Source organism: Notechis scutatus, chromosome 1, assembly GCF_049901735.1.
Source record: "Notechis scutatus isolate UNSWTSFEM ecotype Mainland chromosome 1, rNotScu1.2, whole genome shotgun sequence".
NCBI classification, from domain to species: Eukaryota; Metazoa; Chordata; class Lepidosauria; order Squamata; family Elapidae; genus Notechis; species Notechis scutatus.
The window spans coordinates 4,930,904-4,948,156 of record NC_142009.1 but is presented as its reverse complement, the minus strand read 5'-3'; the positions used below and the strand labels follow the sequence as shown (position 1 = coordinate 4,948,156).

The following is a 17,253-nucleotide window of genomic DNA, read 5'->3' as shown; positions in this document are numbered from 1 at the left end:
ACATAGAATATCTAAAAGGCTGTTTTGACATCTTGTGGCTGTTGGTGGGTGTGGAGAAGAAAAACCAGGTGCTAATTCTGTGTGATGTATGTAATTCTGTGTGATGTATGGAAGGGCAGACCAGGTGCTAATTCTGTGTGATGTATGGAAGGTGATCTCTGGTTTCTGATCTCATTCTTTGTGTGTCCTTCACCCTGAGTCTTTCGCTCATTGATTCATGGATGCCTTCACTCATCCATCCATTCATTTTATTCATTCATTCACACTCGTCCACACTCATTCATCCACTCACTCACTCACTCACTCACTCACTCTTTCACTCACCCATTCATCCTCCCATTCATTTGTCCACTCATTCACTCACTCATTCATCCTCTTTCATTCACTCACTCATTAATTCATTTAGTTCATTCACTCACTCATTCATTAATTCATTCATTCATCCTCTTGCATTCATTCATTCATTTTGTTCACTCATTCACATTCATTCATCCACCCATTAACTTACTCAGTCTCTTTCACACCCATTCATCCTCCCATTCATTCACTCATTAATTCATTTAGTTATTCATTCATTCATCCTTCCTTTCTTTCATTCATTCATTTTGTTCACTCATTCATCCACTCATTCAGTCACTCTTTAACACACCCATTCATCCTCCCATTCATTCATTCACTCATTCATCCTCTCATTCATTTGCTCACTCGTTTATTCATTTTGTTCTCTCATTCACTCATTTATCCACTCCCTCACTCACTCACCCTTTCCTCACTCATTCATCCTCTCATTCATTTGCTCACTCATTTATTCATTTATTTTGTTCGCTCATCCATTCATCCAGTCGTTCACCCACTCATTTATTCACTCATTTATTCACACTCATTCATCCTCTCAATCATTTGCTCACTCATTTATTCATTTATTTTGTTCGCTCATCCATTCATCCGCTCATTCATCCAGTCGTTCACCCACTCATTTATTCACTCACTCATTCATCCACTCACTCATTTATTCACACTCATTCACCCTCTCATTCATTTGCTCACTCGTTTATTCATTTCTTTTGTTCGCTCATCCATTCATCCACTCATTCATCCAGTCGTTCGCCCACTCATTTATTCACTCACATCCATTCATCCACTCATTCATCCAGTCGTTCGCCCACTCATTTATTCACTCACTCATTCATCCACTCACTCATTCGTTCATTTATTCATTTATTCACTCACTCATTCACCCTCTCATTCATTCATTTATTCACTCACTCATTCATCCACTCACTCATTTATTCACACTCATTCACCCTCTCATTCATTTGCTCACTCGTTTATTCATTTTGTTCTCTCATTCACTCATTCATCCACTCCTTCACTCACTCACCCTTTCCTCACTCATTCATCCTCTCATTCATTTGCTCACTCATTTATTCATTTATTTTGTTCGCTCATCCATTCATCCGCTCATTCATCCAGTCGTTCATCCCACTCATTTATTCACTCATCATTCTCATCACCCACTCACCCACTCATTCATACCCACTCATCACTCACTCATTCATCCACTCACTCATTTATTCACTCACTCATTCACCCTCTCATTCCTTCTGTTGGAGAGTTTTGCCGTTGCTCCATTTCTTCTAATTGACTGATATGACTGGATTTAATGTAAGTCTGATACTGAACTGTTTTTGACACTGGAATTTGTTATTGGATTATCCCTGGATTGAAGAACTGACTGATTTTACCTGTGAATGACTTTGGATTGCTTATTTTGGACTTTGCTTAAACCTTTCTGGAAGTAAAAACCTGCATTTACTGTACAGTGTATCTGTGTGCTCTGTGTGTATTATTCAAACACTCCTCTCAAATACATCTCCCTGTATGCGCTCATTCTCCTAACGGGGGATTACCTCAACAGTTATCGTCTCATGACACCCTAGACCAGGGGTCTCAAACTCGCGGCCCGCGGGCCAATTGCGGCCCGCAGGACGATATCCCGTGGCCCCCACCATGATATGAAAGTATAATATTAGTGCGGCCTGCAGGGGGAATGGACCTCTGAAGGAAGTCCTGCCCGCCGTTCCTCGTCGTGGCTTCTTCTCCACCCTGAACTTTAACAAGTCCAAGTACAGGTCCAGACTTACTGATGATCATCTTCAAGCCATACTGAGGGTCTCAAGTGCCTCCTCTCTCAAGCCAAATGTGGCTCAGATATGTGAGAGGAAGCGTTGTCAAGTCTCTGGAGCAAGGAGTAAGCTGTGGAGAAGCCACGTTCTGAGGAACTGTTCATGATCTTCATTCAATGTTCCATTCATGTGTTCAGGACAGTTCATGTATTGGAGAAATCGTTAACTGTTGATGACATTCGAGGATATTTTTTTAACAACGTTTTTTGTGGAATCCCTTATGCGGCCCAGCCTCACCCAGACTCTGCCTCCAGCGGCCCCCAGGTAAATTGAGTTTGAGACCCCTGCCCTAGATAATTATAAGGAAAGGGTGGGGGGGAACCTGTGGGTCTGCTTGATAAGTTGATTTATCGAACAATTGCATGTATTTTCCATCTGCCAAAATGGCTGGTGAACAAAATAAAAACATTAAAAAACCATCGTTTGAAACACACACACACACACACACACACAACTTCCTGTTTCCAGCTTCCGGTGGGCCTCCAGAGGGTGAAAACAGCCTCCCTCGGGCCCTGGAGGCTTACCGGAAGCCGCAAACAGGCCCGTTTCCTGACTTCTGGCACTTCCGTGAGGGCCGTTTTTCACCCTCCCAAGGGTCCAGAGGCCTCTTCACTTGGCTTAATTTAACTTGGCTGTGCTCACCTGTGCCTCCCCTTGCCATGACACTCACCTGTTGCAAAGCCCACGAGGAGGATCACATAAAGCATCAGGAAATGCCAAAGGTCCTTCAAGATGACCTGGAACGAAAATGAGAAGCAATGTGTAGATTGTGCTGACTTTCGAACTCGGCACCTAACAATGGGCCCTCCTCTCCAAAAGCATGAATTTCAATGTGGAGGAAAGCAAGGCTTTCATACCTGGGCAGGAAAGGTACAAGTACAGATTAGGCAAAACCTGGATCAAAAAAGAGTAACAGTGAGAGGGAACTTGGAGTCCTAGTGGACAATCACTTAAAGACGAGACAGCCGTGTGCGGGGCAGCAGCCAAAACAGCTAATCCAATCCTTGGTTGTCTAAACACGCACAAAATCGAAATCATGTGAAGTATTAGCACCGCTTTATAAAGCCTTAGTAAGGTCACACCTGGAATCCTGCATCCAGTTTGGGTCCCCATGTTACAAAATGGATGCTGAGACTTTGGGAAAAGTGCAGAGAAGAGCAACTAAAACAATTAAAGGCCCAGAGACTAAAACATATGAAGAACAGTTGCAGGATTTGGGTCTGGCTAGTCTAGTGGAAAGAAGGACCAGGGTTGACATGATAACAGTCTTCCAATATCTCAGGGGCTGCCCCAAAGAAGAGGGAGTCAAGCTATTCTCCAAAGCCCCTGAAAGGCAGGACAAGAAGCAACGGATGGAAACTAACCAAGGAGAGAAGCAACCTGGAAATAAGGAGGAATTTCCTGAAAGTGAGAACAATTAACCAGTGGAACAACTTGCCACCAGAAGTTGTGAGTTCTCCAACACTGGAGATTTTTAAGAAGAGATTGGAGAAAATTTTGTCTGAAATGTTATAGGGTTTCCTGCCTGAGCAGGAGGTTGGACTAGAAGACCTCCAATGCCCCTTCCACCTCTATTCTGATTGAACTTTATCTGCCCCCACCCTGTGGAATATCCTCCCCCTCACTTTCCTGGCTTTGTGAAAACTGCTAAATGAGGACAACCTGTACTTGATCAGCTGAATTTAGATTCGGGGCTGCCCTGTGAAATCAGAGGTATTCCAATATAGGTAGTCCTCGACTTATGACCACAATTGAGCCCAACATTTCTGTTGCTAAGCAAGACTGTTGTTCAGTCAGTTCTGCCTCATTTTACGACCCCTCTTGCCACCGTTGTTAAGTGAATCGCTGCATTTGTTAAGTTAGTCATGTGGTTGTTCAATTAATCTGTCTTCCCCCTTGAATTGGTTTGTCAAGACGTCACGAAAAAGAGGATCACGTGACTCAAGGATACGCCAACTGTCATAAATACGAGTTGGTTGCCAAGCGTCTGAATTTTGATCGCGTCACCATGGGGGATGCTGCAACAGTCGTAAGTATGAAAAATGGTTGTAAGTCCCTTTTTTTCCAGCACCGTTGTAACTTTGAACGGTCACGAAATGAACTGTTATAAGTTGAAGATACCAGAATTTGCAAATGGAAATGATCTGGTTTCGTGACCTACCTTCTGGATCATCACGAGGCAGATTCCCGTCTGCTGGCAACCGCGGGTGTAGTAGAGCATGTTCATCCAGCCCAAAAGCAAGGCGAACACCATGGGCAGCACGTATTTTTCCGTGTTTGCAAAGAACATCACGGACGAGACCAGGATGGCGCATGCCTGCACAAACCTGGAAGGGCCAGGGAGAGAAACAGAGAAGCAGCGATCATTTGGGAGGACGTACGGTGGCTGTCAGGGTTCCGACGATTGCCCTAATTCAATCATGAGTCTTGAGCCAAGCTTCAAAAAGAATCCAAAAGATTTATTAGGAGCAACATGTCCGGCACTAACCTGTATGAAGCCAACTCTGAGACATGTAATTTATTATCATCTATGACCCTGTTTTCCCCACCTTGCCCCGGGTGTGTTATATATCAGATTCTCCAACGAAACAGGTTCACGGGATGGGTGTCATCAATCGCGCTCTCCAATGAAAGATTTTCAAGGGCAGAAGATCCGGTAGCCTAGGTTACAATCTCCACAAGATAAGCATGGAATGCAGGGGTGGTATTCAGCCGGTTCGTACCGGTTCACACGAACCGGTAGCAAGGATTTGGCATGGGTCGCCGAACCAATAGTCACTTCTGGCTGACCATGCCCTCAACCCGGTCGCCCGGTTGCCGCTCGCTCGCTTGCCCACCCGTCCAATACTTGCTCACCCAACCCTGCCTGCCTGACGCTCCCCTGCCCAGTTACTCCTTAAGGTATTTTTTTTTCCCCTCCCAACGATCAGCTTTTCCTAAGATCCTAAGCAGTGCCAGGATTCCCCTCGCTTACTTACTGCTTCATCTGAGGCCCAGGAAAGGTAAAAAATGGAGGGGCCCCAGGGAGGCCCCAAAACGAAGTGTGTGTGTGTGGGGTGCTGCGTGGCCCCCCCATACTTCATTTTTTGCCTTCTTGAGCCCAAGGGAAGCCCCCTGGGAGCAAAAACTAAGGAGGGTTCTCTGAGGCCCAGAAGGCCCAAAAAATGAAGGAGGGGTGCTGCAAAAAGCAAAAAAAAAAGAAAAAGCCCCACACCCACTCAGTCACACGGCCATACCCCCTACCTACACCCGCTTAGCCACGGCCACAGAACCAGTAGTAATTTTTTTTTAATACAACCACTGGCCTTCACCTGCCGCACTGCTCCCTCAGGCCTTTCCCTCGTCCTTCTAATATCAACTCGGGAACAGGCATAGGAATGAGTTATGAGTTGACAGTGGGAAAGACCACGACAGAGGAAGAGATGCTGTTCATGTTCAGGGCATGTTCCGATAAGAGAAGGCAGAGCCCACAGCTGCATAACGGGGCAGAGAAAGAAACCCAGAAAGGATCCTCTTTGGTTTCTCAGGCTATCAAAGAGACAGTGGGAGATTTGTATTTTCAGCTCTGCGAGATGATGTTAATCTAGCTGTACAATAAAATAAAATGATCTCATCTGGTTGCTTTTTCTGGCTGATTTACCAGAGACATGAAAGCCAGCTGGGTAACCTTGGGCCAATCCCCAGGAGACAGTGTGTTCTAGTCCTGCCTTAGACATGAAATTCGGTGGGTGATTTTGGGCCAATCCAAAGGAGGTGGTGAGTTCTAGTCCTACCTCAGCCAAGAAAGCCAACTGGGTGACTTTGAATCAACCACAAGGAGCCAGTGAGTTCTAGTCCTACATCAGGCATGAAAGTCGACTGGGTGACTTTGGGCCAATCACCAGGAGATGGAGAATTCCAGTCCTGTCTTAGACCTGAAATCGGTGGGTGATTTTGGGCCAAACACTAGGAGGTGGTGAGTTCTAGTCCTACCTCAGCCACAAAAGCAAACAAGTGGCGTTTTCATCGATACTTCCAACAAAAGGCCAATATCCAATGAGTAGTGGAAGTAACCAGTGGAACATCTTGCCACCAGAAGTTGCAGTTGCTCCATGACTAGAGGTTTTTAAGAAAAGACTGGACAGTCCCCCCATCTGAAATGGTCTAGGCTAGGATCTCCTGCTTGAGCAGGGGTTGGACTAGAAGACCTCCAAGGTCCCTTCCAGTTCTAATCGGATAGATTGGTTAATTGGATCCCTCCATAAAAACAGCAACGTATACGCACGTACAGCAATATGTCGAAGCAGCTGTCCATTAGAAGACCTTTCAGAGAGTGGCGTCTTCTCCAGAAGAGAACGCCCTGAAAGGGAATAAATAAGAACAGAAATCAGAAGGCTGTTGTCATGCTCACCTCGGAGCCTGAATCTATGGAGGAAGACGAGCCGGAACTGGAGCCAACAAAGATCGAGTGGGCGGCTTCATTGGCTTGGGAGGAAAATGGGCAGGAATAGGTAGTCAGGCCTGGGCCTTTCAGGATTGGGACAACTTGTAGGCAGGGAGGAAGGTGGGCGGGAGGGCCAAGAGAGGCTAAGCAGTGAACATAAGAGACAGAGCTCAGGTGATGAGTAAGGACCACCCACTCCTGATCCGAGAGCATGGAGAGTGGAGAGAAGGCAAGAACAGCGCAGACTGAGCTGACTACTTGGGAGGAGAGCATCCTGCCCCTCTTCACAAGGCAGACCTGGGAACGGAGACTTAAGGAGATGCTGTAGGGAGGGACATTTATCAGGAACAAATGCTGAATTCCTGGAGTGTTGAGTGCCGACGTTTGAACTTTCCTGGATACCTTGCTTTGCTCCTTTGCTTCCTGGACTCTTCAACTTGCCCTGCTGGATTTCTTATTTTGCAGCAGTGGTGTTCACAGCGTTTGGTTGGACTATTTGCAGCCAGAGGCTGCTTGAGGTGTGTGTGTGTGTGTCATCACTTTGCTCTGGGACTTGCCAGAAACATGGGAGTGTCTGGGGAAATTTGGAGCAATAACGGGGCAGTTTGAATAGCCAGCTGCCTGTGTTATCTCTATGCTATGCCCCAGGTCATCACAACTGCATTATGACAGAGATGTGGGAAGGGGTGTGCATGACTTAGTTCACACTGGCCAATTGTTCATTTTGTCGAGGACTTGCCTGTAAGTGGAGTTGTAAAACGCCCAACGCCATTTTGTAGAAGAAGCAGTGGCTATCATTTGGGACTACAATTTCCGTCGCTAAGCAAGGCAGTTGTTAACTGAGTCACTGAGCCCAGTTTTATGACCATTTTTGGCATGGTGAAGCAACTCACTTGCCCTTGTTAAGCGAATCATGTGGTTGTTAAGCGAATCAAGCTTCCCCCGGGGACATTGCTGGGGATGTCGCAAATGGTGATCACATCACACACAAACAGGCACACACACCCTGGGATGCTGCAATCATTGTAAGTACACACTGCGAGCTAAACACCTGCATTTTGATCAGGATTGTAGCAATGGGTTGTAAGTGCGAGGATCTATCGTAGGTCACTTTTTTCAATGCTGTCTTCACTTGGAATGGCTGAAGTAGAGAACCTGTCTATCTGGTGTTCACAGAACCATCTGCCACTGAATGTCCATAAAACCAAAGAACTGATTATGGACTTCAGGAAACATGGACAGGACCACGCCCCACTCATCATCAACGGAGAACGAGTGGAAACTGTCCCTACGATCAGATTCCTTGGCACCCATATTTCAGCTGATATCTCCTGGTCCCCTAACCCCAAGGCCATAGTGAAGAAGGCTCAACAGCGGCTGCACTTCCTGCGGGTTCTCAGGAAGAACAACCTGGATAAGAAGCTGTTGCTGGCTTTCTATAAAGCCTCTGTGGAGAGCACTCTGACGTATTGTCTGGGTGTGTGGTATGCAGGCTCCACAGCTGAGGACAGGGAACGGTACAGAGGGTGATAAACACAGCTCAAAAGATCATTAGTTGCCCTCTGCCCTCCCTGGAAGACTTAGCCAGGTCCCGCTGCCAAAGCAGAATCAAGGCCATTATAGAAGACCCCTCACACCCTGGCAATTATCTTTTTGACCTGCTGCCATCTGGACGGCATTTTAGGTCAATAAAATCCCACACCACTAGACTAACAAATAGTTTCTTTCCCTGGGCCATCCGAACCGCAAATAAACACAAAGTCACTACCTTATTAAGATGTGAAAAGATGTGAAATCTCAATGCCCCATTCAGATGCATAATAACATATTACAGTACAATCCATCTCTTGTGTATTACACTCGGCTAAGCGTTACAGTCAGTGTTGGATGTATATTTTGCGTATATTCGTAGATATTGTACTCTCAAATTGCAAATGGAGACGTGGGTACTCTATCTTTCTTATCTTCATTTTTAAGTGCTTTGGTTTTATTGTATTGCGAACATCTGCTGGGGTGCATCCACAGTTTCGTTGTACTTGTACAGTGACAATGAAGTACTTCTTCTAATCTAATCTGTTAAACGGATGGTTCTCAGACAAGTTATGACCACCATTGTGCCCCAAATTTCTGTTGTTAAGTGAAACATTTCCTTAAGTGAGTTTTGCTCCACTTTACAACATTTCTTGCCTCGGTTGTTAAGTGAACCCCTGCAGTTGTTAAGTTAGTAACCTGGTCGTTAAGTGAGTCCGGCTTTCCCATTGACTTTGCTTGTCAGAAGTTCGCCAAAGGGGATTACGTGACACTGGGACTCTGCAACCGTCGTAAATATGAGTCAGTTGCCAAGCGTCTGAATTTGAACCATGTGACCACGGATGCTGCAATGGTTATAACTGTGAAAATAAGTCACTTTGCCGTTGTAACTTTGAACAGTCGCTAAGTGAACTGTTGTAAGTCAAGGACTACCTGTACTAAAAATGCATTTGCGATCAGAGGAGCCGTAAACAAAAAAGGACATCCATCTTACCTGAGCAACGAAGAAATAAATGCCACCAATCAAAATGACCACAGCTCCAAGAAGTCTTAATAAGTCCTTGGTGGTCATTGTCATTGGAACAAGAGGCTGTAAAGAGAGGAAGAGAGCAGGCTAAGGACATATACTTTGGGGTTGGGGAAATGGCAGAGCCTTCAGTTCGGTGTCTCTCAACCTTGGCAGCTTTAAGAGGGGTGGATTTCAGCTCCCAGAATCCCCCAGCCAGCCTGCTGGGGGAAGTTAAAGTCCACAAGTCTTAAACGTGCCAAGATTGGATACCCCTGGCCTAGATCTTAGACCTTTCACCTGAAGTATTTCCTAAATCTAAGATATAAGTACAGTGAGAGCTTATGCACTGGAGACAAATTACTTGTGGTTCCAATCGCACTTGGCCAATATTTTTTTATTATATTTCTATTTCTATTTCTTCTATTTCTATTTCTATTATTTCTATTTCTATTATTTCTATTTCTGTTTCTGTTTCTATTTCTATTTCTATTTCTATTTTAAATTTATTAAACATTTATTTGACATACATTTAAAACAGACAAATCAATATATACACACACACACACACACACACACACACACATATACATTTTACAGCGTATATTGAGCAATGGTTAAAAAAAAAATTTCTTTATCATTGACGTGATCTGCCTTGTTACAATAACTCCTTCGTTCTTTTAACGTTTTAATTTCTCTATATAGTTTATAATTAAATGCATGTCTTAAAACTTGAACCCGAAACCTTTCTGCTAAGTATGATAGATTTAAACATGGAGAAAAAACTATCAGTATTTAATTTTGCACATCATAACTGCGGCCAGAATAACCTATGCACAAAACTGGAAATTATCTTTCATTCCTTCAGAGGATATGATAATTAAAAAAATACATGAATGTGCTGAGATGGATAGCCGAACCAAATTGTTAAAAAATAAGCAAGATAGTGACTATTATGAAATATGGAACATTTGGTATGATTGGTTAAAGAAAAGGTAATATTTGATATTTGGATAAGTTATGGAAATGACAGAAGACGTGCATTCTATTTCTATTTCTATTTCTATTTCTATTCCATTCCAATCTTTTATATTTCTATTCCATTCTATTCTTATTGATATTTCTATTCTATTCTTGATATTTCTATACTATTCTATTCTAATTGATAATTCAACTTATTGAAACTATTACACCAAAACCATCCATTTTTTAAAAGAAGAGTTACCTCATCCTTTGGTGGCCAGTTGTAAGCAATGATTGTGAAGATTGTCATGAAAATCAAATGGAAGAAAAAACTGATGAGAAATCTTTTTCTAATGAAAGATTCCCACTTGTGCTGAAGTAGCTTGTTCAAAGGCTCCAGGGCCAACATTTCGTACCGGTTCTGTGGATGGAGAGATCATGTCAGGGAGTTTCGCAGCAACCGGTGTCCAAATGAAGTCAGAGATGCTGACCAGAACTTGTAGTTTTATATAAATAAATATATTTTACATCTACACAGATAGCAAAGTAGATAGTCAGGCAAACAGGAGCATCATGAGGTAAACCACAGAGCAAACAGGGCCCATGGAAGAAAAAGGACGAATAAAAGGGAAACTCCACACCCACAGCAACCAAGGAGAAGGAGGAGAAAAAGGAGGAGGAGGAGGAAGAGGAGAAAAAGAAAGGAGGAGGAGGAGAAGGAGGAGGAAGAGGAAGAGGAGGAGGAGGGGGAGAAAAGTAGGAGCAGAAGGAAGAGGAGGAGGAGGAGGAAAAGAAAGGAGGAGGAAGAAGGGGAGGAAGAGGAGGAGAAGAAAAAAGAGGAGGAGGAACAGGCAGAAGAAGAGAAGGGGACAAGGAGGAAGAAGAGGAGGAGAAGAAATCACTTTGGCGGAAAAACAAAGCTGGTCACGTTGCCAACTTCAAAAGCTGATACAAAAATTTATGCCACCAGATAAAAACTGAATGCACCAATTATCACATTAAACAAGAAGAAAAACTTATATGCACCAATTCCACCCACGCTTTCTACAATTTTGTAAACAACAAACTTAAAAGACTCACGGTCCATCCCACCCCTGAAAGGACCTAATGGTAAAGACTGCAACGACGACACCATGAAAGCCAACCTCTTTAACACATTCTTCGGCTCAGTATTTGTAAACAGCAATGGATCATGCCCAGTATTTCCTAGCCGAACCACAGAAAACTACAATGATCTAATACATATCGATTTTACAGAAGATAATGTTGAAAAAGCACTACGCAATCTAAAACCATCTCTATCTATTGGACCGGATGGAATATGTGCCTATTTCTTAAAAAAGCTATCCACTGCCACAGCCACACCTCTAAGCATAATCTTTGAAAAATCTTTCAGGACCAGCTCCTTGCCTAACCTATGGTCACAAGCCACGGTCATCCCCATCTTCAAAAAGGGAAACCCCAGCCTAGTTGAAAATTACAGAACAATCTCCTTATGCTGTGTCACATATAAAGTCATGGAATCAATTATTAACCAATCCATCATCCTCCACTTAGAGACAATCAACCTACGCTCTAATAAACAATTTGGTTTCAGAAAAAAACTATCCTGCAATCTGCAACTCTTACACTGCAAAAACATATGGACTACACAACTCGATCAGGGCAAAGCAATAGACGCAATCTACATAGACTTCTGTAAAGCCTTTGATTCAGTGGTACACGACAAACTACTCCTAAAACTAAAATCTTATGGTATCTCTGGACAACTGAATAACTGGATAGAAGCATTCCTGGCAAACAGACAACAAATGGTCAAAATTGGGAGCGTCCTATCAAATTCTGTACCTGTCAATAGTGGTGTCCCCCAAGGCAGTGTTCTAGGACCAACTCTCTTCATACTCTACATAAATGACCTCTGTGGTCATATTAAGAACAACTGTGTCCTCTTCGCTGATGATGTAAAGCTGTTCAATACCACAGACAATACTGCTACCCTATAAAAAGATCTTGACTATGTATCAGAATGGTCAAACAAATGGCAGCTTCAAATCTCAACAAATAAATGCTCTGTCCTATATATTGGCAAAAAAAATCAGAAAATAAAATACAGGCTGAATAGTCAAGACCTTGTTGATGATCCAAACTCTGTCAAGGATCTTGGAATACTCACCTCAAATGACCTAAGTGCTAGAGCCCACTGTAACTGCATAGCCAAAAAGGCGTTAAGAGTTGTTAACCTAATCTTACGTAGCTTTTTCTCTGGTAATATCACACTACTAACTAGAGCATACAAAACATTTGCTAGACCAATACTCGAATACAGCTCATCAGTCTGGAACCCACATTATGTATCTGATATTAACACAGTTGAGAAAGTCCAGAAATATTTCACAAGAAGAGTTCTCCACTCCTCTACTCGTTGTAGAATACCTTATGCCACCAGACTCGAAGTTCTACACCTAGAAAACCTAGAACTACGCTGCCTTCGGTCCGATCTAAGTATAGTATATAAAATCATACATTGCAATGACTTACCTGTCAGTGAATACTTCAGCTTCAACCATAACAACACAAGAGCAAACAATAGATACAAACTCAAGGTTAACCGCACCAAACTTGATTGCAGGAAATACGACTTCAGCAACAGAGTGGTCAATGTCTGGAATACTCTACCTGACTCTGTGGTTTCTTCCCCAAACCCCAAAAACTTTAACCTTAGACTGTCTACTGTTGACCTCACCCCTTTCCTAAGAGGTCTGTAGAGGGTGTGCATAAGCGCACAAACGTGCCTACCGTCCGTGTCCTATTGTTTCTTTTATATATATTTTTATTTTTCTTATATGTATCCATGTATTCATAACTATGTTTTTACTTATATAAGCAATTGACAAATTAAAAAAAAATAAAAAATAGAATATAAAAGAGGAAGAAAAGAAAGAAAAGGAGGAAGAGGAGGAAGGGGTGCGGAGAAGTGGGGAGAAGAAGGAGGAGATGGTGCTTAATGAAGGAATTGCAGGGCCGAGAAGATCCTGAGAAGAAAAATCCTTGACTGGATCTACTAACTGGAACATCACTGTTGTAGGCCAGGGTCTCCAGCATTGAGTTCTCCTCACAGCTGTCGATGGAGGTCAGATCGTAGAGGGAGCTCTGGATGGGGCCATAGGTCCACTCGATGAGCTTGCGCGAAAGGTGGTGGAACTTGCGTTCCTTCATGTCTCGCTGGAGCATGTGCTTGAGGATCTGGAGAGACCAAAACGGTTGAGTTGGTAACAGGAGTGTCTTGGGTGGGTCCGTCCATCATCTGGACATATTTGACCTTCTTGAAGTCACGTCTGATAGCTAAGCTATGCAATCAAGAAAACTTCAGCACAAACATGATTGGCTTTGGACCTGACCTTTTAATTAATCCTTAATAATGCTACTATTAACTGTAACTAATATCAGTAATAATACTATTAATTATATTATTATTTAATATTAACATCATTATTATCAATATGAATAATAATATTACAAAGTAATTATCATTACAGTATTTGCATTGATAATTTAATTAAATGCGATTAAACATGATTCATAAAATAATAATAAAAATAACAACAACAATAACAATGATAAACCTCTTGCATCTATGTCCATTTCTCCTTTTTTCTAGTCTGTCTCCAAGAAGTTGGGCGCACCCATAATGAAATCAAGCTGACTGTCAACTAAAAAAAAAAAATACTCCTTTGGTATTTTTAGTTGCCAGCAGAAAGGGAGTGGGGGAAAGCAGTGCATTCCTTACATGCTTCAGATAATTGCTAGGCGGCCGAAGCTGTTGGCGCGCAAGATTACTACTGGTAGAGCATGATTGATGACTCTTGGCTATGGATGTGTCCCATTGGAGAATATACGTCCAGGAGGTGGGGTGGGGGGAAGACCAGGGTCAAGGGGGAAATGTGTGGTGTATTTTAGTGTCGGCTGCACCCAGCTAATGTCAACATGGGCATTCCTAATAAATCAATTTTTTTTTTACTCTTGAAAGATGCGGCTAGAAACTTACGATTTGAATGGGGGTGGGTTTGTTGGGAGTCCTGACACTGACATTACACAGACCACAGTATACGGTAGTCATGTAAATACAGGTAGTCCTTGAGTTACAACTGTTCATTTAGTGACCGTTCAAAGTTACAACGGCACTGAAAAAAGTGACTTAGGACCGTTTTTCGCACTTATGACCATTGCAGCATCCTCCTGGTCAGGAGATCAAAATTCAGACCCTTGGCAACTGACTCATATTTATGACAGTTGCAGTGTCCCAGCGTCACGTCATTCCCTTTTGCGACAAGCAAAGTCAAAAGCCAGAATCAATTAATGACCGTGTTACTAACTCAACCACTGCAGTGATTCACTTAACAATTGTGGCGAGAAAGGTCATGAAATGGGGCAAAATTCGCTTAACACATGTCTCACTTAGCCACATAAATTTGGGGCGTCATGTCGAGGACTACCTGTACTTCACGCAAGACTGGCGGGGGAATTCTGGGAGTTGAAGTCCACCCATCTTAAAAATGCCAAGTCAGAGGAGCAATTATGTGAAAAAATCACTTTCTCTAATGCCGTTGTAACTTGGAAGCATCACTAAATGAATGGCTGTAAGTCGAGGACTATGTATCGTGGCAAAGAGGGTGACTACCTCGACTTTCCCAGTCTTGACAGCCAGCGTCAAAGGGGTCAGCTTTTCCCCATTTTTAATCACTTCCAACTTGGAGGGAGGGTCCATCTCGGCCCCTTTCATCAGGATCCTGTCATACATGTTGACCACGAGCTCAGTGTTCTTCTCCGTGTTGTTGGCCACCATCACCAGCGCATGGAGGACGGTGTTGCCCATGGAATCCTGTTTGGTCAGCTTGGCCTTCTTGTGATGGTTATCCAGGAGGCACATGACCACGTCTGGCTGGTTGGTACAAGCGGCCAAGGAGAGAGGAAGTTCACCTGGAAGAGAAAGGACGATTGGCCAAGGTTGCATTGAACATCTAGATCAGAGGTGTCCAACTTCTTGAAGACCTGTGGACTTCAACTCCCAGAATTCCCCAGGCAGCAGGTCTTCTAGTGGCCAAGGTTGAAGTTCACAGGTCTTTAAGTCTTCTGGTCTTCAAATGCCCCTGGTTGGCCACTTCTGATCTGCAGTGTCTCCCAGAGAGGGAGGATATCAAATCCCCTTTGCTGATGAAAACAAGGATACCTGCAGGGGTGGTTAAAAAGTAGAAATGCACCCACAACATTTGTCCTGCTGACATACCGAAATAAAAGTGGGCCTCTTTTCGGTCCTTCTGGAACAAAAAACCAGAAGCCTTGGCATGGACATCAGCCCCATTCTCCACCAGGAGCTTCACAAATTTGTAGTTCCTCTTCTCGATGGCGATGTGGAGGGCTGTTTGGCCTGCAGAGATGGTGAAAAACAGCACCGGATAAAAATGGAAGGGTTTATCAGAGGTGTCCACACATTTTGGTCAAAACAGTCAAGATGGCAGCCACCCCAGGACCATCAAAGATACACCTGTTTTCTTGTTTCACTGAAAAAGCTCCGTTGTTTTTTTTTTAACTGAACCACTAATGTCAGCCATTCCCCCTAATTTCCAAGCGTGGGATGGGTTTCCAAAAACGAGAAGAGAACCGTCCCTTTAAGATCTCCTGGGATGGTGGTGGCCATCTTGGCTTTTATGACCCCATTCTTGGCTGTCTATTCAGAAAGGCACCCACGTTTGTTATGTCAACATTGGGGGAGGGCATGGAAATTGAAGAAATAAATAAACATTCCCTTGGAGAGAGGAGGAAAAGGAGGAGATGATGATCTGGCTGGGCTAAACTCTGCTGGGTTTCAGAAAGAGGAAGGAAGGAAGGAAGGAAGGAAGGAAGTTCCAACCTATCCAAACTGAAGATCTCCTTCCAGCCACCCCACCCTAGAAAACAGAGTCCTCCACCCTCAATGTTGCAAGAAGATGCCTTACCTTCATAGTAGCTGTCAGTGCAAGCGGTGTTGACCAAAGGGTTGGGGTTCTTGGTCTCCTCGTCTATCTTCAAGAGCGCAGGGATGGTGGGATTCTGCCCGTCTTTCAAATTGAGCAAGGCCTTCATCAAACAGGTCTTGCCTGTCTTCCCATCTGGAAGAAAGAAGTCCAGGGAAAGGAGGCTTGGGTGATGCTGTGGGTTCTCCGACTTTGGCCGCCTGAAGATGGGCGGACTTCAACTCCCAGAATCCTGGAATTAGGAGCAAATCTGGCTGGGGAATTCTGGAAGTTGAAGTCCGCCCATCTTCAAGAGGCCAAAGTGGAGAAACGCTTCGCTGGGTTCACTTTTCCCACCTGGATACTTTCCAGACGTGGTTAAGTAAGTTGCTTCTCCCACCACCCAGTCAGCACAATCAAGCGCTCAGGAGCATGGGAACTATAGTCCAGTGTCATTCCCTCTGTAAAGGCTCGGCAATCTAGTTGAGGAATTTGGAGAACATATAGAAATGGAGGCACCCGTTGCTTCTAACATCTTTGGAGGACATTTGGGCTACCAAATCTTAGCCCACCCAAGGCCCAGCAGGATCTGGGCAGGGGGCGCAGCTGCAGCCCAAACCAGTAGCAGACAGAGGCATTGTGTAATTTTGCACCCGTGGGATGGTTTTTCGGGTGCTCCAAATGAACATTACAAAACAGGTTGAGACTTTAGAAAAACTGCAAAGAAGAGCAGCTAAGATGATTAATAGGCCTGGAGGCTAAAACACATGAAGAACGGTTGCAGGAATTGGGGTTTGGCTAGTCTAGAGAGAAGAAGGACTTGGGAGGTACTGTTCTGACCAAGGCTTTCCCGAGATCGTAATTAATCACACACTTAGTCCAAACAACTCTCTTTTTATTTCAACGCTGAGAATTATTTTCATTCCCAGCCTGTAATGAGTCCCAAACAGTCCCTCGAGATAAGCAGCCACCTTTCTTTCCTTTGAATTGCTGCCAACAACTAGAGTGCCAAATGAATTATAAAAAGCCAAACGGAGTACAAAGTCCACACAGAGCTTCAAGGTTTAATCTGAACACAGCGAACAAAGTTGCTTCCTGCAAAGGGCTCCTGTCCCTTTGCTCCTCCTTTATGTCTTATGGGAGGGGCCAATCATC

The 17,253-nt window shown here is 43.9% G+C and overlaps 1 protein-coding gene across 1 annotated transcript in view; it reads right to left on the bottom strand.

The window, feature by feature from the left end:
* The window catches only part of LOC113426808 (transient receptor potential cation channel subfamily V member 2-like), a 31,260-nt gene that overhangs the window by 10,281 nt on the left and 3,726 nt on the right, over positions 1 to 17,253 (bottom strand). Inside the window, exons 4-12 of the mRNA XM_087969750.1 lie at positions 16,102 to 16,254; positions 15,393 to 15,533; positions 14,787 to 15,085; positions 13,175 to 13,351; positions 10,371 to 10,529; positions 9,134 to 9,229; positions 6,455 to 6,525; positions 4,348 to 4,513; positions 2,857 to 2,923 (exon numbers count right to left, since the gene is read on the bottom strand). Coding sequence (XP_087825876.1) covers positions 2,857 to 2,923; positions 4,348 to 4,513; positions 6,455 to 6,525; positions 9,134 to 9,229; positions 10,371 to 10,529; positions 13,175 to 13,351; positions 14,787 to 15,085; positions 15,393 to 15,533; positions 16,102 to 16,254 — 1,329 coding nt within the window. The remainder of the gene's footprint in view (positions 1 to 2,856; positions 2,924 to 4,347; positions 4,514 to 6,454; positions 6,526 to 9,133; positions 9,230 to 10,370; positions 10,530 to 13,174; positions 13,352 to 14,786; positions 15,086 to 15,392; positions 15,534 to 16,101; positions 16,255 to 17,253) is intronic.